Source organism: Alosa sapidissima, chromosome 11 (assembly GCF_018492685.1).
Source record: "Alosa sapidissima isolate fAloSap1 chromosome 11, fAloSap1.pri, whole genome shotgun sequence".
Lineage (NCBI taxonomy): Eukaryota > Metazoa > Chordata > Actinopteri > Clupeiformes > Clupeidae > Alosa > Alosa sapidissima.
In genome coordinates, this window is record NC_055967.1 from 3,955,563 (window position 1) to 3,981,555 (window position 25,993).

The following is a 25,993-nucleotide window of genomic DNA, read 5'->3' on the forward strand; positions in this document are numbered from 1 at the left end:
GTTGCTTCTGTGCTGTGCATTTTAATCTGGCCTCCATTACCTCGGCCTGTTGCCACCATGCCTGCTCGCAGACACACCTTAATGAGAGCGGGGGGGGGAGAACACACAACGCAAGGAGAGACAGAGGAAGAGCAGCAAGAGGAGTGGGGGTGGAGGGGTGTGAGGGTGAGCAAGGAGAAACAGAAAGAATATGTGGAGGAAGGAGAGATAAGGAGGATGAAGGAAACTGAGCAGAACAGACTGGAGGAGAAGAGAGCTGAAGCAGAGAGAGAGAGAGAGAGAGAGAGAGAGAGAGAGAGAGAAAGGAAGAGAATAACAAAGACACTTAGGTGGGAACACACTCTGGAGCGGACTGGAGCCATAGCAGGGCCAGACAAGGGCCAGATTGGTTCTACAGATACCTGTGCTGCCACAGAGATGAAAAGAGAGGGAGAGTAAGAGGGTGAAGAGATATGGAGGAGAGAGAGAGGGGGAAGAGATATGGAGGAGAGAGAGAGGGGGAAGAGAAACAGGGGAGGGTGTGTGTGTGAGAGAGAGAGAGAACATTAACACTAAAACGAATACTATAAAAGTGAATCTGTAAGGACATGAGAGGAGATTGCCCACAGAGAGAAAGAGCAACACGGTTTTTACTGGTAGAGGGGACCACCAGTGGTAGGGGAGCCAGACAGAGATGCGGTCCTCTCTCTCTGGGGGGGGGGGGCAGTAGCAGAAGGGGGTAAGGGGGGTAGCTACGCCCTGGGAGCCCCCACTCCACTCCAGAGGTGCAGCACACACCCATGAATTCACACAGGAGGGGTTCCAGAGAGGGAAACAACACTGCCACCAACAGGATAATTTAGGTACTAGTCCTTAAATGGGCCGTTCCTTGATAACACATATATAGTTATCAGGAGGTAAAAAACATGTGCATTATCTGACTTGGTTCTCTCACTGAGATGGAAGAGAGGACATATCACCGCTGTGCCTGGGGAGAAGTTAGGAATTCCTCTTCAGCCAGCATTCAGATGCAGTTATGTTGTGAATAAGAGTGATGGGGTTGCAAGCAAAGTCATAGGATTTCTAAGACAGAGAGACAGGAAGTTAGACAGCATGAGACCGGTGGGCAGTCAGAAAGGACAGTATGCAGACAGACATAAAGACATAGGACAGACAGACAAGGGGGAGGAAAGCAGAGGCGGACAGAGTACACATTATTTCATTACTTGAGTAAAAGTACAGATACCTTTTGCTAAATTTTACTCAAGTACAAGTAAAAGTACAACAGTCAGATGTCTACTTAAGTAAAAGTACTGAAGTACTTGTTTTTAAAAGTACTTGTGTATCAAGAGTGCAAAAGTAGCCTACATTTTCTAAATATTGCATTACTACTGCCGCAGTGCTTACATTTGTGTACAGAAACGTCCTACATGGAGTTATGAAAAATGTTAATGTTAATACCTTGGAGAATGTAAAAGGAATTGAAAGTAAAATCAAATCGAAAAAAGTCATTTTCATCTTTTTACCATGTTGCCAGGGATGGGCAGTATTTCTAATACATGTAGGCCTATTTAAAATACGTATTTCAAATACAAAATACTATTTTGTAATTGAAACACTTGAAGCGAAAACTATCATTAACTTATTCAGAAAATTTAAATAGTCTGGCGAGGTGGGGCCACAGGTTGGCACATTCCCAGGATGGACCTGCTGCGTCTTCATCCATTGTTTCGTCCATGGTTTCGTCTCTAATCTAAATCTGACCATGGAGTTGACTTTGGCGGAAAGCTGAACGTGATTGCTGATAGACTGTCCCAATCAGTGGTGCCTGCACAATCCAATCACGTTTGAGAGGGAAACAACAAATTGAGGATTTCCGAGATTTTTTGTTTTTTCCTTTATTTTTTAGAAGAAGTTACGGGTACTCACGATAGTAAAGAGTACAATATTGGCCTGATAGTACAATATTGGCTTACTTGAGTAAAGTCATGAGTACTCCCCAAAAATGATACTCGAGTAAAGTACAGATCCCTCAGAATTGTACTCAAGTACTGTACTCAAGTAAATGTACTCCGTTACTGTCCGGCTCTGGAGGAAAGCAGACAGACAAACAGTCATGCAAGCAGGAAAAAGGTAGGAAGGAATCACTTGTCAGGGTCAACTGAAGCTCTTTTCACTGCCACAAAGCGTTTGCCCTATTCAGCAAAGCAGGGGTCACTCTAAGAATCCTAGCCTCCATTTCCATGGAAACAGCATTTTCCACATCCCCCTACTCCCACACTTCTCCATCCCCACACCATATATATATGCCATATATGTGCCCATAACATAACAATTTACATTCCCATACCAACATGACCATATATGTCCCCATAACATAACCATTTACATCCCCATACCAACAAGACCATATATGGCCCCACAACATAACCATGGACATCCCCTTATAACACAACCATGTCCATTATTTGGTCATTTCAAAATGGCTCTTTTCCTCTTTCCATCTCTTCCTTTCTGCTTCAATGGTTTTCTTTATTTAAAAGACGGCTATACTGGCAATTGGAGATCAAAGCATTTAGCCTCTAAGGTTGGTGAATCTCTCTCTCTCTTTCTCTCTCTCTATCTATCTCTCTGTCTCCCTCTCCCTCTTTGCTCTCTCACTCTCTGTTCTCTTTATTGATTGGCTGCCTGGAAACCTGTTCTCCTGTCTAAACACTATTGATTCCTTCTTTTTCATCTCATCACCAAGGTCTCTCTGTACTGTTCAATTTTCATTTTCCGCCAATTTGTTCCTTTTTATTTTTGTCAATTCCTTTGGGATGGACAAAAGCTTGATTCAGAGAGAGTCAACAGCAATCAGAAAATAAGTGTCTCTTTGAGTGCTCTTCATGTATGTCCTGTCAATTTGTCTGTCAGTCCGTGTGTGTGTGTGTGTGTGTGTGTGTGTGTGTGTGTGTGTGTGTGTGTGAGAGAGAGAGAGAGAGAGAGAGAGAGACAGATAGAGGGAGAGGGAGAGAGAGAAGGGGAGAGAGAGAAGGAGAGAGGAAAACTGGATTACAGATGATTTCCTTCCCATTAATTTAGCTTACACAAACACACAGACACACCATGGACACACACATACACACATCCACAGACACACATTAGTGAATATATAGTTTATTTCCAATCCTATTGGTCAGTTCATCAGACCATATCTCACACTTTTGTGCATTTATTTAGCCTGAATCTAATTATCCCCAAAAATAACAGAAAGTATATTTGCATCAACATCATTATAACCAATAGGCATCGTCATCACCACCATCATAATGAAAACTACCCTACGGCCAATTACCCTGAGGAGGCACACACACAAAAGAAGACAGATGACCCTGAGAAATGAACCTCTTGGAAATACACTCTCGAAAAAGCAGTTTAGTTTTGAATGCTAGAACACATGCTAGAGAGGTGTTAATGAACCTATATTTTCAGGAAAAAGAAATACACAAAGATCATTACACAGATAGTTCTATGAATATGACATTTAATTTGTTACTATCAGTCATAGGTGAAAACATGTTTTTTAAATTATAAAAATGACTGCAAATTAATAGCATTCATATGAATTATAATAACAACCACAACAACAATAACAATAGCAATGCTACTACAATAATAATAATAATAATAATAATAATAATAATAATAATAATAATTTAATCATTGTTGTTGTTGCAACAAAGAAGAAGAAGAAGAAGAAAAAGAGGAAGAAGGAGAAAATAACATCAACCACAAGAGTCAAAGCAGTAGGCCTACTGTAAAAATAAAAATGATTTGTTTAATTTCATGTTGCTGGCAACATTATGATTGGGCCTACAGTGACTTGCAAAAATATTCATTTAACACAAATTAATTTAAATGTTCACATATATGCAAATTGTTTAAGTATTCAACCCCCAGTGAGTTTCAGATGTCAAATTATTCATAGATAGTACAGAGGTGAAGTGCCATTTATTTGATCATTATTAATTATAATTAGGTGCTGCCTATTAATAACCCTAGGAAAAAATCTCTCTCTGGACACAAAAAAATCACTTTCTCCAAGCATCATATGTTGTTTTCAATTGATGTTGTTAAATAACAAGAAATGAAGACTAAAGAGACAGAATGATTCAAATTATAGAATGGGAAATGCAGGAATGTATTCTTGAAACAAGAAAATATACATTTTACAGAAAAGAAAACCTGTTATAGTCTGTTGTAAAACTAAGTAAACATTTTGCCCAGTAGCAGAATTATGCCTACCCTATAGGTCTAAAGCAAAAGTCTCTAAAAAACAGTAAAAACAATACTCTAGAGTGACTGGTCCTGTCAAGCCCTGGTCCTGTGCAGGAGCATTACCCATCAACCTAGATGTTCCATATAAGTTCTATGAAGAGGGGTAAACACTGCAGAACAATGTACAAAGCTGGTAGGGGTAAGATGAGCATATGGGTAAGATGAGCCACCCCTTTTAACAAATTTCACGTGAAAAATCACATGACAGCATTTCAAGGAAGAGGGTCATTCTTTACATTATGTGGAAAGGTACAGCACATGGCAAATGTGTTAAAAAATATATATGTGTAAAAATATGATTTTTTGCTCTCCAAGTGGATTTCATTTATGTCCAGTTAGATTTAGAGTGAATAGAACATTCAAATGCATTACACCTCAATTGGTGCATTACCCCAATTCTAGCGTTGTTTTTGTTGTCCTCATGATTTCCTTTTAAACGTTTCTTATAATAAAAAAGAGAAATAAATGATCAAAAATGACAAGCCAGCTTGAACCTGCCACTCTCCCTCCCTCTCGTGCACGCTCAGACGTGTTCCCAATTCAAACGAGTAGCATAACGTTCAAGTTAGATCTGCTGCATAATGGAGACTGAGAGAGGACCCAAAAAGTATCATCCTTATGCTGTTGGTGCATTTTGACATTGTATTTTTTCTCTAAGAAGAGTGAAAAGCAGTTTGCAGTTAAGCTACTCTAGTTTTGTGGTGCCCCCTCTGTCCCTTGGTGCCCTACGCACAGTGCGAGATGCGTGTGGTGGTAGCGGCGGCACTGGACGCTTTGTTCCAGGTGCTTTTACAGTAGCCTTGGCCATTGACAACTTGACAAGGCGATGAGCTGTGATTGAAATTCAGGACTGGAGTTGTCCCTGACAGGACAAATCAAAATCACCCAAAATACGGGATGTCCCGGACAATTTGGGATGCCTGGCAACCTTACTCTGATTGCCGGCAAGTGTTGCCCACAGACAGAAAGGTGTTTGCCTCCAGCAATATGGCGGCCGCATTCATGTATGCCACCTAATAGAATTCGACGGACAATGCGGTATCTAGCTTTCTATCTATGGAATACATTATGTGCACCAAAGGCTCTTCCTGTACACTTATTTATTTCCGGTGGAGCGTTAACTGTGTTGTAACATCTGTTATATTCTGCTCCATTCTGCTCTTAACATCTTCACTCCGATACTGAATATCTTGTTTAACACACACATAAATAATTATTTATTGTAACATGCTGATTCCCTAGTGCAACACCCAACCGGGTTCATGTAGGCCTATACACTAATTACATTAACAATAGCGGCAGGTTTAGACACACCTGGCTCCACCGGAAATCCATGCTTTATGCGGAAATGGTTTCGAGAATATAAAGAGATCCGAGGAGTGGGCAATCTCGTATCTTGTATGCTGTCTCTACCATGGAGGTATTAGGTCTCTACTGCTGCGTCATATCTAGCCGTGCTACTATTGGCCAAAATCCGCCCAGGCTGTTGTTCTCTCACACGTGCTCTTACTCGCCACTGATCCCGAGTCAGTCTTTATATTTTTCATCAGTGGATAGTCTAGATCAGTGGTTCTAACCAGCGCAAAGCATTTTTAGTTGAGAAAAAAAGACTTAAAACAGAGCACTGTGACATCCGTGTCTAATTTATTAAACTTTGGAACCACGACTCCATCCATACATTTCAAACACGACTCCATTGTTGGAGTTTTGACAGTGATTGACAGGTGATGGCGGGTGGCATGTGACAGGTTGGGTCGAACCATCCTGGTATGGGGGGGACTCTGGGTTTTAAGGATAATGAAATTGAAAAGCCTACTGAAATATAATTGTATTAACTTATATTTTCCTGAAATATTTATTAAATAATTGTTTTTAAAGTATTTTTGCATGGATTCTACTTTTTAAATCTAAGTATATTTTAACCATAAGCTGTTTTTAGGGCATTTCCACTACCTTTATTCATAAGGATTTATTCTGGTCATTGTAAGTGCCACACACACATATTACATATTTTGTTTGTTTTTTTCAGCAGAGTCTATGCTATCCAGATCTGCCATCATTCCATGTATTAGTACTAGCATTGATTTTATTTAGATTTTTAAAGAATTAAAATATAAAAAGCGTATTATAAACATTCTTACATTTTGACATGTATCTCACCACAGCAAGCTCATAGCTCTATGCATTTCATGTGTGTGTAGGGCAGACTGTCCTGTATCTGGCAATATCATTGCCTTGGTGGAGGGATTCTCTAGGGCTGAGCAATTTACAGACATATGTGGTGTGCGCCTTACAGAAATAAATGCCATTTCTTTATTTAGTGATTAAAAATGACCTTTCTGCGCTCCATATCTGTGACACGAAATGATATGAACTGATTTGACCCGTGTTTACGCGTGTGTGCCTATGGTGTCTGCGATCATGATTCTCTACAACTTTTTACTGCATTGCCATGAACAAAGTAAAGGCAAAAAAAGGTGTTTCTTTGCCGAATAAATTGGGATGCAATGTGAGCCTTGAATTGGATGCCATGCAGGAATTTGGTAGGATCTCAAAACCGGATTATGAACATTCAGAGAAGTATAGACTGTAAATATGGTGCATTTTGATTTAATCTCATGATTTTTATTTTCATACTTTATCGTACAGACAAGTGCGTGGTCTCGTTGGAAAGCCCCACTTCTGTTCTGTCACGCAATACAGGTTTCGTCTCGCTGGAGCAATGTAACAGAAAAGAAAGGGTGTGTTTTGACGCACTTTGCGTCAATCGGATTCTAAGGGTTTTAAAATCTCACGTACCCCCTGGAGTGCCTTGACTTGTACGCGTACCACCATTTGAGAACCACTGGTCTAGATAGCCAAATAGTGAAATGATCACCATACAGCCAGACTTTAATACTTTCAATACTTTGAATATTTTCATTCAGCAACCTGCAGGCCTACTTTATTCTAATTATTTTACTTTAACAATGTATTATGAACTAGGCAATTGGGTGGGCTAGCATGTTGGCTTTTTAAAATGGTACGTACGATCTAGCCGTTCTTTTCATTTTTTACCCTTGCCAAAGAGTAAAGAAATTTTTTCTGTATAGGCCTATATGTAACGAGCAATAAAACGCATGCAGTCAAACAATCTGTCGGTGCGACAAGCAGGGTGAAATCTCAACTCTACATGGTCTCCATGATGTTACCAAAGACTTGGGGGCGGGGACATTGTGTAAGCCATGCTCGCTCAGCTGATTGAGTAAGAGATTCTCGTGTTATTATGTAGCTGGCAAAGCAGTTGTGCGGAGTCAATTTTGGTACTTGTCTTGTCATAAGTTTTGCGTGTTGTTAACTGCAGTGCGTAATGATTGTAGCAAGCTCTAGTGCCGACCAAACAAAATAGTCTTTTGAAAGGAGAAGCAGCCGCCGCCGAACTAATTTATCGAAACATGCCTGTTGACTCAAGAGTCTCTCAGGTCCGTCACTTGCTTAGAGAGTTGCTGGCGGGCCGTGAGGACCCGGAGAGTTTCTTCTGTTTTTGTGTCTCCATTCTGGGACATCAGGAGACGCGAGTCAGGTTCCGGGAGCTAATCTCACCAATCACTTACGTTCACCATCAACTTCACAGCCAGCTCCTCTCTATCTATCAGGAGTACTTCTTAAGGGTAAGGGCTACGTGGAGCCTGTGCTTTCTTTGTCTCGCTGAATCACCTTTTTGGCCGAGAATATTTGTTTTTAACAAGTGATGAAGGTGTGCTGAATGTATTTTTTTTTCTTTAGTATGTTCTAAATCTACTCATGATTTGTAACAAGAAGGCCTCTTTGCTTATTGTGTTAACCAATGGTGTCATTACAATTGCTATTAATGTTATATTATTACTGGCTTACACTGGTTATGGTGTATAGATATTGTCCCTGTTTGTAGTCCTTTCTAGTACTGTCACTGCAAGTAGTTGGTGTTTGGTAAGCAGCACCGATGTGTTTGTATTGGTGGTGTCCTCAGGATGTAGATGATGAGCTGGAGTTGGCACTGGCCCTCTCCCTGGTGAACACCAATCAGACATCCACTCAACAGCCTGTGCCCAGAAGTTATGCCCAGTTGGCATCGGCCACACCAGCTGCGCCGGTGAGAGGACACACACAGGGCATGGACACAGATATAAGCATGGGTACACACAAGACCCCAGGATGGACAGGGAAGAGTCCTAATGTCCCAAAGACTCCAGACAGACCAAAAGAATCAGTCACAAACAAAACAGCTACCACTGAAAATAAGGGAAAAGCTGAGGCAACCTCATCATTGGCCAATGACAATGACAGTCAGGAAAAGCTAGATGCTGATAACCAATCAGAGATGTCCAGGAAGTCGAGGAGGCGTCGCCAGCGGAAGCGCCAGCAACAGCTTCTGAAGAGCCCTTCCTCCCCCCGTCCAATCCTAATGTGGTTCAGGAGGGACCTGCGTCTCCTAGACAACCCTGCTTTGATTGGCTGCCTGGAGCTTGGTGGTCCTGTCATCCCCCTCTTCCTGTGGAATGACCAGGAAGAGGAAGGGCCAGGTGTTACCGTGGCAGCAGGCGGGGCCTGTAAGTACTGGCTTCATCAGGCGCTGGTGTGTCTCAATCAAGCGCTGGAGCGAATAGGAAGCCATCTGTTGACGGTGAAGGCAGAGCCTTCTTCAGCGGAGGTCCTGCAGCGATTGGTCAAGGAGACAGGGGCGGGGACAGTTGTAGCGACAGCTCTGTATGAGCCCTGGCTGAAGGAGAGAGATGAGGGAGTAGCCAGCACACTCCAGCAGCAGGGCATCAGCTGGCAACTCCACCACTCCTACTGCCTACGAGACCCCTACACAGTCACTACACAGGGGGTGGGCCTCAGAGGTGAGCTTTTTACACACACACACACACACACACACACACACACACACACAGTGAAACAACAGGTAGTTAGCTGCCAAATCACCCCTCGTGCCAATGACACTCCCTGTACCATCACACACACACACGCACACAGATTTGATGTGCTAATTCCTTGCTGTTGTGTGCCAGCTGTAAGACTCTGTGTACTGTGTGTGTGTGTGTGTGTGTGTGTGTGTGTGTGTATACTGTACATGTGTGTTTGTAGGAATCGGCTCTGTGTCCCACTTCATGAGTTGCTGCCAGCAGAACCCTACGGGTGCACAGGGCACACCTCTGGATGCCCCTCCCACCGTACCTGTGCCCTCCACCTGGCCTACTGGATGCCCGCTGGAGCAGCTGGGCTTGGCACGGATGCCCCGCAGGAAAGATGGCACCACGGTGAGGGACTAAACACTTTTCACAGGCTAGCAGCCCTGCTGCCATGCTCAACCCAGTCAAACTGATGAACAGATGAGGCCTATACTCCTTACTCCCGTTACAGTCCTCCATGCAACATTGTCATCCCTTAACACATAACAATACCAGTCAAGATGTTTTTCTGCTGCCAAATGCTATCTGTGCAGTAAAGACTATTCTGTCTTTAAGAATCTTTAAGCATTGTGTTTCCTAAAACCCCTGTGTGTGTGTGATGTACAGGTGGACTGGGCAGTGAATATCCCTGTGTGTGTGTGATGTACAGGTGGACTGGGCAGTGAATATCCCTGTGTGTGTGTAATGTACAGGTGGACTGGGCAATGAATATCCCTGTGTGTGTGTGTGTGTGATGTACAGGTGGACTGGGCAGTGAATATCCGGCGGGACTGGGATTTCACTGAGGAGGGAGCTCATGCTCGCTTGGAGGCTTTTCTGCAGGATGGTGAGACTCTTCCCAAACATAAGCACTAATCAGTCATTCCATATCTTTTAATAATACTTCAGTGTTACTATTCACACATGTGCTCTCTCCCTGTCATTATGTATGTGTATGTGTGTGTGTGTGTGTGTGTGTGTGTAGGTGTGTATCGGTATGAGAAGGAGTCGGGGTGGGCGGATGCCCCCAACACCAGCTGTGTGTCTCCGTACCTGCACTGGGGTCAGCTGAGTCCCCGCTGGCTGCTCTGGGATGCCCGCGCTGCCCGCTGCCGCTCGCCCAAGTTCCAGCGCAAGCTGGCGTGGAGGGACCTGGCCTACTGGCAGCTCACGCTGTTCCCAGACCTGCCCTGGGAGAGCCTGCGTCCACCATATAAGGTCAGAAATCATTGAAAAACCTCCACATACACACAGGTCATGTAAGTGGCCTGTGTTGATTTGTGTCATCTCACTTGTCATTAGGGGTGTGGAAACAAATCAATACACTCAAGTTTCGCAATATTTTATTTTGCACTACTACAGTATGTCAATGTGACACTATTTAAAATGTCTGTGTACTTGTGTGTACAAATGTTTGCTGTTCACAGCTCTTTTTGTCATATGTGTATGTGTGTGTTTTTCATATTTGCCACCTCCTTTAAAATTTGGTTATTTTGGTTGCTTCCTCAAAATTCTAAATAAACATAAATCATTTCTGCGTTACTTACTCCTATATGACAGTAAGCTAAATATATTTGGCATGTAGTCTACACAAGGTATTTGAGTGTGTGGGTTTGTATGTGTGTGTGTGTAAAGCATCTAACCCCTCTCTCCTCGGCTTTACTGCAGGCCCTGCGCTGGAGCTCTGAGCGTGCCCACCTGCGTGTGTGGCAGAAGGGCACTACCGGCTACCCTCTGGTGGATGCAGCCATGAGACAGCTGTGGCAGACGGGCTGGATGAACAACTACATGAGACACGTGGTGGCCTCCTTCCTCGTCGCTTACCTACACCTGCCCTGGCAGGAGGGCTACCGCTGGTTCCAGGTGAGACAGGGACAGCAAGAGGGAAGAGGGGATGGAGGGAGAGGGAGACAAGCTAGTTGAAATGTGAAAGGATGACAGGAAATATACAGTTATGGAACTTTTCATGTTTGTTTCTGAGAGGAAGCATAGTAGCATAGAATGCATGGGAGAAGACTGATAAAGTAGAAGAATGATAACCATGAAGAATGATAAGTAGAAGCCCAAAAAGCACTGAGATGAAGAACTGATGATCAGATAGAAGGCTGAATGGGGAGACAGCAGCAGAGGAAGACATGCTGTCTTAGCAGACACATCTTAGCAGTACTGAACACAGTGTCCAGAGGAAGACATGCTGTCTTAGCAGACACATCTTAGCAGGACTGAACACAGTGTCCAGAGGAAGACATGCTGTCTTAGCAGACACATCTTAGCAGGACTGAACACAGTGTCCAGAGGAAGACATGCTGTCTTAGCAGACACATCTTAGCAGTACTGAACACAGTGTCCAGAGGAAGACATGCTGTCTTAGCAGACACATCTTAGCAGGATTGAACACAGTGTCCACAAGGAGTGAGGACAGGAATAATGCCACTACAAAGGCATGGGGAATTAATATGTGACCTCCAAAGTAATGAATGTAGGCCTAACTGTATTAGCAATCCTACTGAATGAAGGCTTTATAAAACTGTTGTAAATATTGTAATTAATGCCCTGTGCCAGGACACGCTGGTGGATGCTGACGTTGCCATAGACGCCATGATGTGGCAGAATGGGGGCATGAGTGGTCTGGACCACTGGAACTTTGTCATGCACCCAGTTGACGCGGCAATGACCTGTGACCCCATCGGAACCTATGTGAGGCGCTGGTGCCCTGAGCTTGCACCACTGCCCGATGAGCTCATCCACAAGCCATGGAAATGCCCCACCTCCATACTGCGCAGGGCAGGTGAGGGGCAGTTAGCGTGTTGCTATAATGCGTCTTATTAAAGTTATGTTAGCATGATGCTATGAGGCTTCCTATGATAGTTACAGTATTATAAAGCTATAATGTGGCTGCCATTGAAATGTATATTGCTATGATGCTGCTAATAGAATCTTGGGTAGTATGTTGTTTCAGTCAGGATAACATAATGATTATAGAGCTCAGACAGTATGATGCTATTGCGCTCCCTCTGATGGTTATTACAATGATACAGCTGATATGAGCAGCCTTTCATGTAGTGTTTGCGCCCACACCAAAGTCCTTTTGAAGTGTTAGTCAAAACCCAACGTCCATATTGTTGTCTCTTTTCCTATCCCTCATCTCTACCCTCCTCCTTCTCTTTTCCTCCACCGGCCATCTCCCCCTCTCCCCTCCTCCTCCCCCACCTCTCCCCTCCTCCTCCCCCACCTCTCCCCGCTGTAGGTGTGGTCCTGGGGCAGACCTACCCTGAGCGGGTGGTCACTGACCTGGAGGAGCGTAGGACCCAGTCGCTGCGGGACGTGGCGGAGGTGAGACAGCGTTTCAAGGAGTACGTGGACCAGCACTCTGGATGTGACCTGGTACCCCTGCCCGACAGGTAACACACTTCATACACACAGCCTGTTACAACACACAACATACAGATTGCCCATACACACAGCATCCACCAACACATAATGCACACATTCTCCATGCATACAACCTCCACCAACACACTCTCCACACACATACCATCCATTAATATAAAGCTCTCTGGTACTCAACATCTGAAGTGTAAGTTTAGTACCATATGATTGTCTGACAGTGGCTATGTATGCACACTAAAAATGTCCACAAACTGGGAAAAAGAGCCACCCTATTCACTCTACATGCATCCAACATGCACACTCCCCACACACAGCATCCACCAACACACACTGTCCTCACACACAGTATCCACAACAGACAGTATACACACACTTATCTATCTATCTATCTATCATGCAACATCCACCAACACCTTTCCACACACAGTATCCACCAATACACACTCTTGGTAAATACAAGCCTACATTCTCTATACAAACTGCACCTAAAGTCTGTTGTATACAGTATCTGAGTGTTTGGAAATGTACCTGTGTGTGTGTGTGTGTGTGTGTGTGTGTGTTGGTTAGGCTGGTGGAGGAGGCTCTGGGCTCGACCGGGGAGGTCCTTCGTTGCGGCTCTCGTTTCCTCCTGCCCGTCATCACTCGCATGGAGTTCAAGCACCAAACAGCTGATCCGGACAAAGCAGATGGGCGGGGCAACCCGTACAACGCCGTGCTGAAGGGCTACGTGAGCCGCAAGCGCGACGAGACCATCGCCTTCCTGAACGAGCGAGACTTCACGGCCAGCGTGATGCACGAGAGCACCCAGCAGCGCGAGCGGGCCGAGCGCCACCACTGCCTCCTGGAGGGGCTCCCTGCGTCCCCTTCCTCCGCCACTTCCCGTGGGCGGCCCCGACGCACCCCCGCCAAAGACCCCTACTCCATAGTGCCAGGGGGGGTGGCCATGCCACAGAGGTGATACCCACTGGGGGAGAGGGTTGCGTACTGGTGCCACTAATGCAGCAGACTGCTGCAACATCACCACAGTCACAAGTGTGCTGAATAGGGAGTATTAATGCTTGGGGAGATCTACAGTATAATTGTATAGTACTATAAGTCCTTTTGGGCCCAGGGACTCAATCAGCTGCACGTCTACCTCATGGCTCAAGAGCTGATAAATGACACGATACCTGACTATGGTATGGTACATCTCTTCTGACCTGATACCTGACTATGGTATGGTACATCTCTTCTGACCTGATACCTGACTATAGTATGGTACATCTCTTCTGACCTGATACCTGACTATGGTATGGTGCATCTCTCCTGACCTGCTGTCCTAGCTGGTCTTTCATTGTGTACTTGGATAACTGTTAATGGGGGTGGGAGATAGATATTACTCATTAGACCTATTATGGTGATCATTCCCAGGTAAAATCTGAATGGTTTCCAGGAATGACATGTTTGTGCAATTACTCAGGTGTGTTTTTAAGTGCCTAAATATTGCCATGTCAGTCAATAAGACAGTTCTCCATCCCTCAACTGGCTGACTAAACAGCTTTGCTCTTGTAGAGGCTAGTCTCATCTGAAGTGCAGCAAGTCGGGTACCGAAAGTGCCTTCAGATTAGTGAAGTTCAGTTCAAATGGCAACACATCGGTGCCCTCATACCCAAGATGGATCACTGTGTTTACTGATAATGCAAGAAAATGCATGCTCTTAAACATTGTTCGACTTCTTGCCTTCCAAATGAACTACTGTACTTTTTTAAAACTTGTGAACTGTAATGCATGCTTTCTCGTGAAGTGAAATGTTTACATACATTTTGTAGAGATTAGGATCTTTTTCTTTAAATATGATGTGTGAAAGGTTATTTATTATGTCAGGTATCGGTATTTCTACAGTGGTTTTGTAAATCAACCAGGCCACACTCCACTAACACAGTGTTTGTGAAGGATAATTGAGTCCTGATAAATAATTTTGTAACAAAAATAAATAATACATTTTTTAATTATTTTCAACATTGGTTGTTTCCAGTCATAAAACAGCATATAAACATACAGCCATTTGTCCATGACAGTTTTTATTGGTGTTAGTATCTACAAATACTGTACAGCAGTTCAGTCAGATGTCAGTTCAAGTGCCAATGATCAGAGGCATTCATGTGACCAAAGACAAGGAAGATGCCCCTTCCCCCACCTACAGCTGTGTCCATACCATTACATTTACAAGCAAATTTTCATCAGCTCTTAAATAGATTCAAAAGGCTGCCAACAGGATCACAGGTAAGTGTACATGTTTGCCAAATGCATACAATGAAAAAGTAACTTGTAAAGCTCTGCTGAAACAGAACAGAATCAAAGTACTTTATAGCCGGTCATGGGCCAATCAGTGTCCAGTGCTCACACTTATGTAAAGAAATGCAGAAATCTGGATCTAATGCATAGAGACTGTGTGATAGTGTGTGGATGGGATAGTGGGTGTAGGTGTGTGCGTGTGTGCAATTTTACAAACACGAGGTAGTGGGCAAGGTATCAACAGGATGTGTATTTTGGTTCAGTGAAACTTGGAGCATGTTTTAACACTTGAGTAAGCACTGGCCACTGGTCCATACTGAGAAATGCATGCCCACCATCACGATCATCCTTTAAGAGCAACTGCTGCTATCTCTGCTAACACTTAACCATTTCTCAAGTACATTATTAGTCCATTGTGGTGCGCATACATGTACACACACAAGCCTGAGACATTAACCAACACATGCACTCTGCACAGTCTCTAGTCCTCGATGGATTTGATGTATCTTTCGTAGGCGGCTTCGTCCATGAGGGAGTCTAGTTCAGCTGGATTTGCAATGGTCATCTTCATCAGCCAGCCTAGACAGACAGACAGACAGAGATAAGACAGACAGACAGATAGGCAGAGAGATGGAGACAGACGTTTATGCTTCAGGAACACTTTGCACTAAAGCCCTAATCAATGAAGTCTTTGATTCACAATGTTTGACAAAAACGTGAGGTGCTTTGTTGTCATGAGTGTCAGTAAATAAAACTGAATGTTTGCATAACCGCTACAAAGGATAGCACTACTTGGTGGTGGTTATTATTAGACTTGTACAATTTGTCTTGTGAAATATATTAGATAGAGAAAAAGAAAAGGGGACTCACCATCTTTGTAACAGGATTTGTTGACAAGGCCGGGCTTGTCAGCCAAAGCGTTGTTGACCTCCACGACCTCACCTGTCAGAGGGGAGTACAGCTCACTGGCTGCCTTCACACTCTCCAGGGCACCAAACTCATCTGCACAGAAACATGTGCATGTCACACACAAATACTGTATATGCATGACCAGAAGGCTTTTGCATTCTCCAGAGCACCAAACGTATCTGATAAGATGAAACTCACCAACAGACACAAACACAATACAGAGCTGTTTCTGGTAACCTGGTCCAAAAGGCTCACCTGATTGTGACAGCTGTGTTCCAACATCTGGTAGGCCACAGTACACCACATCCCCTAATGCTTCCTGGTGATCGACAGATAAAACCGGTGTGCATATATGCGTTTGTTCGCTGTACCGTTTTTCTGATTCATTTTGGCTACACAATTAATATTATGGGCGCTGACATCAAATTGAATCAGAGTTCTAAGCGAGCCATTTCTACTGACCTGGGCAAAGTTGCTGATGCCTACAGTTCCAACGCCATCGTCTACTCGCACCCATTCATGCTTGTCGGTATATTTAAGTGCTGAGTGAGGGGAAAAAACATAACCTGGTGAATTCATAATCTACACCGACAACCACTATAAAAACAGTGACACGAGACTTACATTAAAAAAATTTCCAGTAACACTTAATGTATCAAAATGTGAATATAACGTTGTACTATGGTTGAACTATCTGCAAGAAACCTCAGCATTGATGACAGAAATGTGAACAGATATTAAATTGTAAGTAACGTTAAATGTGACTGACCGTCGTTATTTAGCTACCGTAAATTGACGCGCTGAAGTTAGCAAACATAGAATGCTAGCAACAAACTAACTTTAAAGGACATATCAACGGAGTCCTACTGTTCGCGTTATCGTAAGCTGCAACTGACGTGTAATATAACTTAGACAAACATATCACAATCAGATAACTCCAAAACTGAGGTCCACTTGTCTCCCCAATGTTAGTGAACAAGCAGTTCTGGCTAACATCCTAACGTTAGCTTGCCAATGTCCTAAATTACCTAGAGGGCAAAATAACAGGAATTATATCTTTACCTGCACTGAGCCGTGACGAAGCAGAGAGTGGTCTTTGGAGATAAACCTGCGACACGATACGATATGGCGAGAACGTACAAGATTTAGAGAGCCCTGGGAGTGTTGAAAACAATTGTGCATAGGCACACCGCATCGCCAAGCGTGCCGCCATCTTTCCCGGTTACGTCTTTAAAAACTGACGTCGTTGGCACTTGCTTTGGTGTCATGATATGGGGGTGTGACAGGGCACCGAGTGCAGGACATTCCAGTCACTCTTTACATTTCCATTTAGTCCCATGATTTAGTCAGGTGGAAGATAGATAGATAGATAGATAGATAGATAGATACTTTATTGATCCCCAGGGGAAATTCAAGGTCTCAGCAGCAGCATACATAGCCTACTACACAAACACATTCTTTAACAGCAGAAAGAGTCATTAAAGTATATAATATAAAAACACAATCCAGGAATCTGGACAGCTGAACCCCTTAAAAAAAGTTTTTTGCATTTTTGGTATCCTAAGGACATCTAGTCAACATTTCTGGATGATAACATTAAATTTAGGCGGTGGCTAATTGGAGAGGATGCGTAGTAGGCTACATGAGAAGCACAGCACTCCAGGGGTCCGTTTCTACATCAGGTTTCTTTGTCATTGCTAAACCACTGTGGTACGACGCAACTTTCGCTCAAACAGCAACCTTGTAACACCTGTGTCTATGAAGTTCCATTGTTTGCTCAGACATAGTTCCGTCGTTAAAACCACTGTCCACTGTTAATGACGTCAGGCTTTAAATTGATGGTAAAAATGAGTATGTCTTATTTCTTGTTGACCGCTGTTACGCTGCTGAACAATGTTTAGCCTACATTTTCTTTTTACTTTGAGCACGTTATTATCACTGGATTAAGTTGGACTATCCTTTTCAATAAACCCGTCAAACGCATCTGGATCTCAGCCGATATTTTGTTTGAAACAGCGAGTCATACAATCAGCACACCCATACCTTAGCCTCTCAGCGACTAATTGGCTTTTGGATGGATACAAGTCGCTACATTTTTGTCAACAAGAAACGGCATTAGGAAAGCAATTGCGGACGTGTCAAGGATCAAATGGGAGAAAGGACCATCGGAGATAAAGGACGGAAGACTGCACTGACTTTCGATCATTAGGCCACAGCCTCGGAAGACGCACTCAAAAGCCAGGTAGGCTTGCTGGTGTTTATGCGCATTAAGCTGTATACATTGGAAGGAATGCGGCACGCATATGCTTTTGTTTGTCCATTGGGGACATTATTGGATTGAACACCGTTTAAGTTGGTCATACCGATCGCTGGCATTGATTGTGTGCATTCAGTGCTGTATATCCCCGTAGATGATGAATCTACGCGTTGTCTCTTTGAAATTGCCGCTGCTCTGCTAATGTGCGTGACGTTTCTGGATCTGTGAAAGTGTTTGCATGCACTGTAGCCTACCTCTATGCTACGTTGAATCTCCTTTTTGTCTCTTTGAAATTGCTGCTGCTCTGCTAATGTGTGTAACGTTTCTGGATTTGTGGAAGTGTTTGGATGCACTGTACCCTACCTCCATGCTACATTGAATCTCCGCTTTGTCTCTTTGAAATTGCCGCTGCTCTGCTACTGTGCATGACGTGTTTTGTACATGGTTGAATGTTGAATGTTGAAGTGGATGCACATGTATTGAGAAGTAACTGAAAAAAAGAAAATGAGTCAAAAGGGTGTTTCAAGTTCTGAAATGGAGAGTGAAAAAAGGCAATCTAAGCCAACAGCAAAGGCTTTGGCAAACAAAATCGAAACGCTTCAAAATGAAAGGAGAGAGTGTGGATAAAGTTAAAGGGTTCATACAACAAATGAAAACATTCATGAATAAGGAAAATGTTTCACAAATACAATCTCTTTTAGAGAGTTTAATTGATCAGTGTGGAAATGCCACCAAGTCACATGACCTGCTGATTCCTTTACTCCCTGAAGAGCAACAGAAGATCCATACTGAATGGTTTTCTAACATCATGACTTATAGCAACACATTTCAAAGGCATGTTGATTGAGCAGTGGTTGATTGAGCCGGATGAATTGCTTGAGTTACATGATCAAACTGATTCTGGTGAAATGAATGAACAGGAGTTGCCTCCAACACCTGATGAAACTCAGCAACAGGCTGCCTTAGTCATTGATACAGATGAGCTGCAAGACAATGTAAAACTGCAATGTAAAACCAAATGACAGTGTGTCAAATGTGGGCAGCAGGGTGTCCAAATCACAAAACTCTGCCATAGGAAGAGAGTCTGTTGCTTCCAGTATTTCTTCTGTACGTCTCAAAGCAGAGGCTGACTTGGCAGCTTTAAGGACGAGACAAAAATTATTAAAAGATAAACATGAACTGGAAGAGGAGGAGGAACGGCTGCGTAAAAGGAAAGAACAATTTAAGTTGGATGAGGAAATTGCAGCAAACATGGCAAAACTGGATGTGCTCAAGTCTCGGAGCATCTTGAGTAAGAGAACCTCTGTATCGAAGCGCTCTGATGGAATGAACTCCTATCTGGCAAAAGGACAAAAACTGATCCTCAATGCTAAAGCAAAGTCATTTGTACCACAAAGGTCACAACATGAAATCAACCATGCTTATCTGGATGCAGGAACAAGACCTAAGGAAAGAAATCCATCTCAGTTAATTCATTCACATGAACCCAATCTATATGCAGTGAATCACAGTACTCTAGAAGGGATACAAATGCAAGATGGAAATGCCTTCAACATTGGTCCAAATGAAGGTCAAAGCAATGTGTTTGGCATTATGTGCAAACAAAATGAAATATCACTGTTGGTGCAGCAGCAGTGCCTTTCATCTTTGCCTAAGAGGGAGATGCCAATCTTTGACGGTGATCCATTAAAATATCATGCGTTTGTGAAGGCCTTCGAGAACGGTGTGGAGAGGAACACTGCAAATCAGTGACCGACTGTATTTCTTGGAACAGCACACAAGGGGTCACCCCAAAGAATTGATCAGAAGTTGCCAGCATATGGATCCTGAGAGAGGATATGCTAAAGCAAAAGTGTTGTTAAAAGAGCAGTTTGGAAATGAACAGAGGATTTCATACGCATACATGGAAAAAGCTCTTTCATGGCCGCCGATCAAGAATGAAGATTCAAAAGCTCTTCGTGATTATAGCCTTTTTCTCAGAGGTTGCTGTAACGTTATGAAAGAGGTGCAATATATGCATGAACTGGACATACCTGCTAACATGCTAACCATCATAAAAAAGTTGCCCTACAAATTTCGAGACAAGTGGAGTTCTGCAGCATGTGAACTACACTGCAAAAAATGAATTCTAACCAAGTGTTATTAATCTTATATTAAGATTAAAAAATCTATTTGGTATTGTTTTTAGTGTGAAAAGACTTACCTAGCGCCCTCTCAAAAGAACATTTTGACTTAATTTAAGAAGACTTTGACTTATTTTAAGGAGTCTTATCAAGACAAATTTGCTCAACGCACTGGCAGACAAATTTGCTTGTTTTCAGGATAAGATGTCTTAAAATAAGTCAATCTTTTTTTAAATTAAGTCAAATGTTTTCACAAGAAAGCGCTAGGTAAGTCTCTTTATATTGAAAACAATACCAACTAGTTTTTTTTATCTTGATATAAGATTAATAACACTTGGTTAGATTTTGTTAGATAAGCAGTTTTTGCAGTGTACAGGACAGGCGCAGCCAGCGAGCTACATTCATTGACCTCACAACTTTCATAGAGAAACAAGTGCGGGTTCTAACTGACCCAGTGTTTGGAAACATACAGGACGCTCCATCACTGACAACTAATAGAGGAGTGAACAAGCCAAATCTGCAAACTCGTTCTGGAATTAAGGGAACCAGCTTTGCTACCACTGTAGCTCCTGTGATACACAAGACTCAGCCTGGAACTAGAGGAAAGGAACGTGTGGAGTTTGCGAGGAGAACATGCATCTGTTGTGGAGAAGGACATGCTTTGGATTTGTGTCCACAGTTGGGGAAGAAGGCACACAAAGAGAAGATGGGCTTCTTAAGAGAGAAGGGTGTCTGTTTTGGCTGTTTGTGTATTGGACACATGAGCAGTTTGCAGAAAACGGATTTCCTGTGCAAAATGTGGTCTTAAACATCCAACTGTTCTTCACATTCCACAAAAGGAAAAAGATAAGGACCCAGACCAAGCTGAGAGGAAATCAGAGGTGTCTGTCGACAGTGCCCTGATGTCAAGTGGGCTTACAGGGGCTGGTGATGACTACTGCAAACTTCCAATAGTTCCAGTGCAAGTTAAGTCCAAGAAGGGCAATAAGATTGTCACCACTTATGCTTTCTTGGACCCAGGAAGTACGGCCGTGTTCTGTACAGAGGCACTAAGGGAAAAACTTTAATGTTCCAGGAAAGAAGGTCCATATTCTCCTACGGACGATGGGCCAAGAGAAAGTGGTGAGCAGCCACGTAGTTCCAGGACTGGGAGTGGCCGGTTTGAATGGGGAGAATTTCTGTGAGCTGCCCAAGGCTTACACACAAACACGCATGCCTGTTCACAAGAGGAACATTCCAAAACAGAGTGATATTCAGAAATGGCCTTATTTGAAACATGTTCACTTGCCTGAGATTGATGCAGGGATTGAGCTGTTGATTGGGACAAATGTCTCAAGCCTTGGAACCCTTGCAAGTGATTCGCAGTGTAGGAGATGGACCCTATGCAATCAGAACAATGCTGGGCTGGACAGTGAATGGGCCTCTGGATGAAGACGGTGGCGGTGAGCAGCCAGAGTTAACCGTGAACAGAGTGTCAGTTGTGACTTTGGACGAACTTTGGCAGCAGCAGTTTAAGGCAGACTTCCCTGAATGCATCTTGGAGGAACAGCCTGCCATGTCAAAAGAGGAACAAAAGTTCATGGAGCTGGTTACAAGTTCAGCAAAACAGGTCAATGGTCATTATCAGATTAACCTGCCATTGAGGAATAAGGACGTTAGTATGCCAAATAATAGGAAGATCATTGAGCAGCGTGCCTTACATCTGAAGAAGAGGCTTCAGAAGGATTCCTCATTTCATGCTGACTATAAGGCCTTCATGGAAGATCTGGTTGTCAAAGGCTATGCAGAAAGGGTGCCTGAAGAGGATTTGGAACGTAGTGATGGCAGGGTTTGGTACATCCCGCATCAAGGTGTTTACCATCCTACGAAGAAGATCAGGGTTGTTTTTGACTGTGGAGCAAGTTTCCAAGGAACATCACTTAATGCTCAACTCTTACAGGGCCCAGACCTCACAAGTTCACTGATTGGAGTGATGAGCAGGTTCAGGAAGGAACCAGTTGTCATCATGGCGGACGTGGAGGCGATGTTTCACCAGGTCAGGGTACCACCTGAGGATGCTGACTTCTTGAGGTTCCTCTGGTGGCCTGCTGGAGACTTAAGTCAAGATCATGTGGACTTCAGGATGCTGGTGCATCTCTTTGGGGCAACGTCCTCTCCCAGTTGTGCCAATTTTGCCCTCAGGAAATGCGCAGAGGACTACAAAGAACAATTCAGCGAGGAAGCAATGGATAAAGTCCTACATAGCTTTTACGTGGATGACTGCCTAGTATCCGTGGCTTCGGAGGAAAGAGCTGTATCTCTTTATCATGAGCTCATCGCAATCTGTGCCAAAGGTGGGTTTCGACTCACAAAGTGGATAAGCAACAGACGTGATGTCCTAAATGCAATACCTGAAGAGCACAGATCTAAAGACGTGAAATTGTTGAACATGGACCAAGAGTCGCCACCCGTGGAGAGAGTGCTTGGTGTGGAGTGGTGCATTCAGTCTGATACTTTTAAGTTCAAGATTGTTGTCAAGGACAGACCACTCACTAGGAGAGGAATCCTCTCTACAGTTAGCTCCATCTATGATCCTCTTGGGATCGTGAGTCCTGTCGTCTTGTCTGCCAAGAAGATCCTAAGGGACCTGTGTAGGAGAGCACTTGGTTGGGACGATTTCATACCCCAGACTGTGGCTCAGGAGTGGACAAGTTGGCTGGATGAACTGTCATTTGGAGAAATGTAACATCATGAGGTGTCTGAAACCATCAGTTTTGGTGAAGTGACTACAGCACAATTACATCATTTCTGTGATGCAAGCGAGGATGGCTATGGAGCAGTAACTTACCTGCTGTCACGAAATGCACAATCACAGGTGCACAGTTCTTTTGTCATGGGAAAGACAAAGGGTGGCACCATTGAAACCTGCTACCATCCCCCGAATGGAGCTCATCGCTGCCACCATGGCCAGTCGCATTGACATCTTGTGGAGAAAAGAGCTGCACATGCAACTTCAAGACTCTGTGTTTTGGACCGACAGCACTTCGGTGCTTAAATACATCAGGAATGAGACATCCAGGTTCAAAGTCTTTGTTGCCAACAGAGTCACAGAAATTCGCAAGGCTTCACAACCCTCTCAGTGGAGGTATGTTGGAACAGCAAGTAATCCAGCCGATGTCACCTCCAGGGGTGTGAAAGGTGATTCATTTCTCAAGGATGCAACATGGGTGTCAGGGCCTCATTTTCTCCTTCAACCAGAGGATGAGTGGCCTGTCAACCCTGAGGATATTCATCGACTAACAGCAGATGACCCTGAGGTCAAGAAGGAAACCACAGTGAATGCTGTACAGGCCAGTGAGGAGGCTGATGCAGTATCTTGCATGATCCACCACTTCAGCTCTTGGATCCGTCTGAGAAAGTCTGTAGCCTGGATCTTGAGATTCAAAACTTGGCTCTTATCTCTCTGTCAGAAGAAGAGACCGTTGCATATGGCTCTTGCACAATCAAATTTGGATGAAGAAGGTCTTCACACAGTTCTCTGTGAGGTGGAAGCCATTATCAATGGCCGACCGATAACGAAAGCTTCCATGGATCCTCATGACCTGGAAGCATTGACACCAAATCACCTGCTGCTTTTGAAGGCATTACCATCTTTGCCACCAGGAGTCTTCCAGGAAGCCGACATGTACGCACACAAGCGGTGGAAGCAGGTCCAGTACATGTCAGACCTGTTCTGGTAGAGATGGGTTAAGGAGTACTTACCTCAATTGCAGGAGCGGCAGAGATGGTCAGGAGCGAAGCGAAACCTTGTTCCTGGAGATCTGGTGCTTGTAGTGGACAGTACAGTACCTCGGAACTCCTGGGTCGTAGGACGAGTCCTACAAACCTTTCCGGACCGAAGGGGCTTTGTGCGTCAGGTGCGCATCAAGACTAAGAGTAGCTGCCTGAACCGGCCTATAACCAAGATCTGTCTGCTTCAGGAGGCCGATCCTGGAGGTGGGGCGGCTGTTGCAGATGACAAGGCCTAGACCTCTGACTAGACGTCTGACTTAACTTTTGACTCTTGACTAATAGTGGCTGTGGTGAACACAGATCACAGGGCTATGTGCTGGTAACCTCTGGCCCTACCGACTGACTTTTCACAAGATCATGAAGACTGAAGAAGAAGAATGTAATGTGACTATGTATTCTGTTTAGTTTAATTATTTCATGACTCCCATTGTGTGTAATTATTAGGTAATAGCTTAATAATTAGGGGCTGGTGTGTAGGAGCCATGAAGGTTGTTTATTATTATTATTATTATTATTATTATTATTATTTTTATTATTTATTATTATTTATTTACAATCTGATTTATGTAATGTTAAGTAATCTAGTTTAATGGTTTATATTTGGGTTACTTGGGTTATTATATTTAGTTAGTTTTTGTTTAATTTGCATATCACCGTAATTGGGGGCAGTAACATTTAATTAATTTAATGGCAGGTGCACAGGCACGGGGGAAGTAGCCTAACTAGAGAGCGGGTGAGTTACGGGGAGGCCGTATTTCTTGTTGACCGCTGTTACGCTGCTGAACAATGTTTAGCCTACATTTTCTTTTTACTTTGAGCACGTTATTATCACTGGATTAAGTTGGACTATCCTTTTCAATAAACCCGTCAAACGCATCTGGATCTCAGCCGATATTTTGTTTGAAACAGCGAGTCATACAATCAGCACACCCATACCTTAGCCTCTCAGCGACTAATTGGCTTTTGGATGGATACAAGTCACTACAGTCAGTATAGTGAATGAAAAAGGATAGTGTAATGCAAAGTATGTCTAGGGGTGATCAAACAAAAGTGTAAAACACAACGTCGGGGTGAGGAGCGATGGGCTAAGGCTCTCCCCAGCGGAGCAGCCACGGAGTCACCAGGAACCAGGCCAGAGCGTCAGAGCAGAGAGAGTACATTACCCATGAGGTCTTGTTTATAGGGCCACCCATTACTCCCAGCACCAATGGGCACACTCCATGATCTGCAGATTGGTAACAAGGCAGCACAGACTAAAGGGGCAGAGCCCCAACAGGCATTAGAATTAGAGGTTTGGCAGAGACCAAATTTCCCTCAGGGGATCAAAAGAGTATATATTCTTATACTTACTTATACTAAAATGTGTGAGTGTCAAGCAGAGTATAGCCTACATGCATCTGCACTTGCCTGTATTCGTAGGCAACAACAAAACAGACAAAACGTTTTACACTTATTTTACTTTCACTATTGACTGACAAGGTGTTCAAAAACAGTCTGAAAAAAGCAACACTTACCACAATAATATTCAAATGACTAAATATAAATCCTAGCACATCCACGCAGACCAGTCGTGTTGCCTGGGACTCATTGCAGTCTCGCCAATTGTTACATTTCGTGACGGTGTGCCCTTAATGATATAGTCCGGCAGCCAAATACCATAATTTAAGTGAATCTGTTTTTTTCGGTTAAAGTTTTTTTTTTTTTTTTTTGCTGTTTCTTGTTGCCAAGGGGTAACTCAATAAGATTAGAGAGGGTGCCCGGTGATATCCCTTGGGCAATTCTCAATATTAAGCCATTCTTGTCTTGTTTACAGATTTACATCTAATATGTAAACACAATGAAAAAGTAATTTTGAACCCGGCTTCATCCAATGTTCAGATTTTTTTTTACGTTTATGCAAATCAGCACATATTTAATTAGATTATGCCTAATTTGCATATTTAAACATTACATTTCAGATAACTTGTAATACATTTTTTCCATATCAATGTAAGTAATTAACTGGGGAAGTTTCATAGTGATATCTGATTTTACCCTGGCCTGTAGTGTCTCACCTTGTA

At 43.5% G+C, this 25,993-nt stretch overlaps 2 protein-coding genes across 2 annotated transcripts; one reads left to right on the top strand and one right to left on the bottom strand.

Moving 5' to 3' along the window:
• Window positions 1–7,416: 7,416 nt before the first annotated feature.
• On the top strand, window positions 7,417–14,537 carry si:ch1073-390k14.1 (deoxyribodipyrimidine photo-lyase). The gene is made up of 9 exons (XM_042108763.1): window positions 7,417–7,949; window positions 8,288–9,161; window positions 9,406–9,578; window positions 9,972–10,056; window positions 10,195–10,427; window positions 10,878–11,072; window positions 11,772–11,997; window positions 12,457–12,610; window positions 13,167–14,537. The coding sequence occupies exons 1-9, from the start codon at window positions 7,734–7,736 to the stop codon at window positions 13,555–13,557; spliced, it is 2,547 nt and encodes an 848-aa protein (XP_041964697.1). The 5' UTR covers window positions 7,417–7,733; the 3' UTR covers window positions 13,558–14,537.
• Window positions 14,538–14,642: 105 nt separating this feature from the next.
• gcsha (glycine cleavage system protein H (aminomethyl carrier), a) lies at window positions 14,643–22,561 on the bottom strand. Its single transcript, XM_042108915.1, has 6 exons — window positions 22,553–22,561; window positions 16,845–16,995; window positions 16,245–16,324; window positions 16,038–16,101; window positions 15,744–15,875; window positions 14,643–15,452 (listed from the first exon to the last, which is right to left on the bottom strand). The coding sequence occupies exons 2-6, from the start codon at window positions 16,993–16,995 to the stop codon at window positions 15,355–15,357; spliced, it is 525 nt and encodes a 174-aa protein (XP_041964849.1). The 5' UTR covers window positions 22,553–22,561; the 3' UTR covers window positions 14,643–15,354.
• Between the last annotated feature and the right edge of the window lie 3,432 nt (window positions 22,562–25,993).

Coding starts and splice junctions, on each gene's coding strand:
- si:ch1073-390k14.1 (XM_042108763.1), top strand. CDS start 7,734: ATGCCTGTTGACTCAAGAGTCTCTCAGGTCCGTCACTTGCTTAGAGAG. Junction 10,057..10,194: donor GGAGGCTTTTCTGCAGGATG/GTGAGACTCTTC, acceptor GTGTGTGTGTAG/GTGTGTATCGGTATGAGAAG. Junction 12,611..13,166: donor CTGGTACCCCTGCCCGACAG/GTAACACACTTC, acceptor TGTGTTGGTTAG/GCTGGTGGAGGAGGCTCTGG.
- gcsha (XM_042108915.1), bottom strand. CDS start 16,995: ATGGCGGCACGCTTGGCGATGCGGTGTGCCTATGCACAATTGTTTTCA. Junction 16,102..16,244: donor GCATCAGCAACTTTGCCCAG/GTCAGTAGAAAT, acceptor GTCGATCACCAG/GAAGCATTAGGGGATGTGGT. Junction 15,453..15,743: donor CAAATCCTGTTACAAAGATG/GTGAGTCCCCTT, acceptor CTGTCTGTCTAG/GCTGGCTGATGAAGATGACC.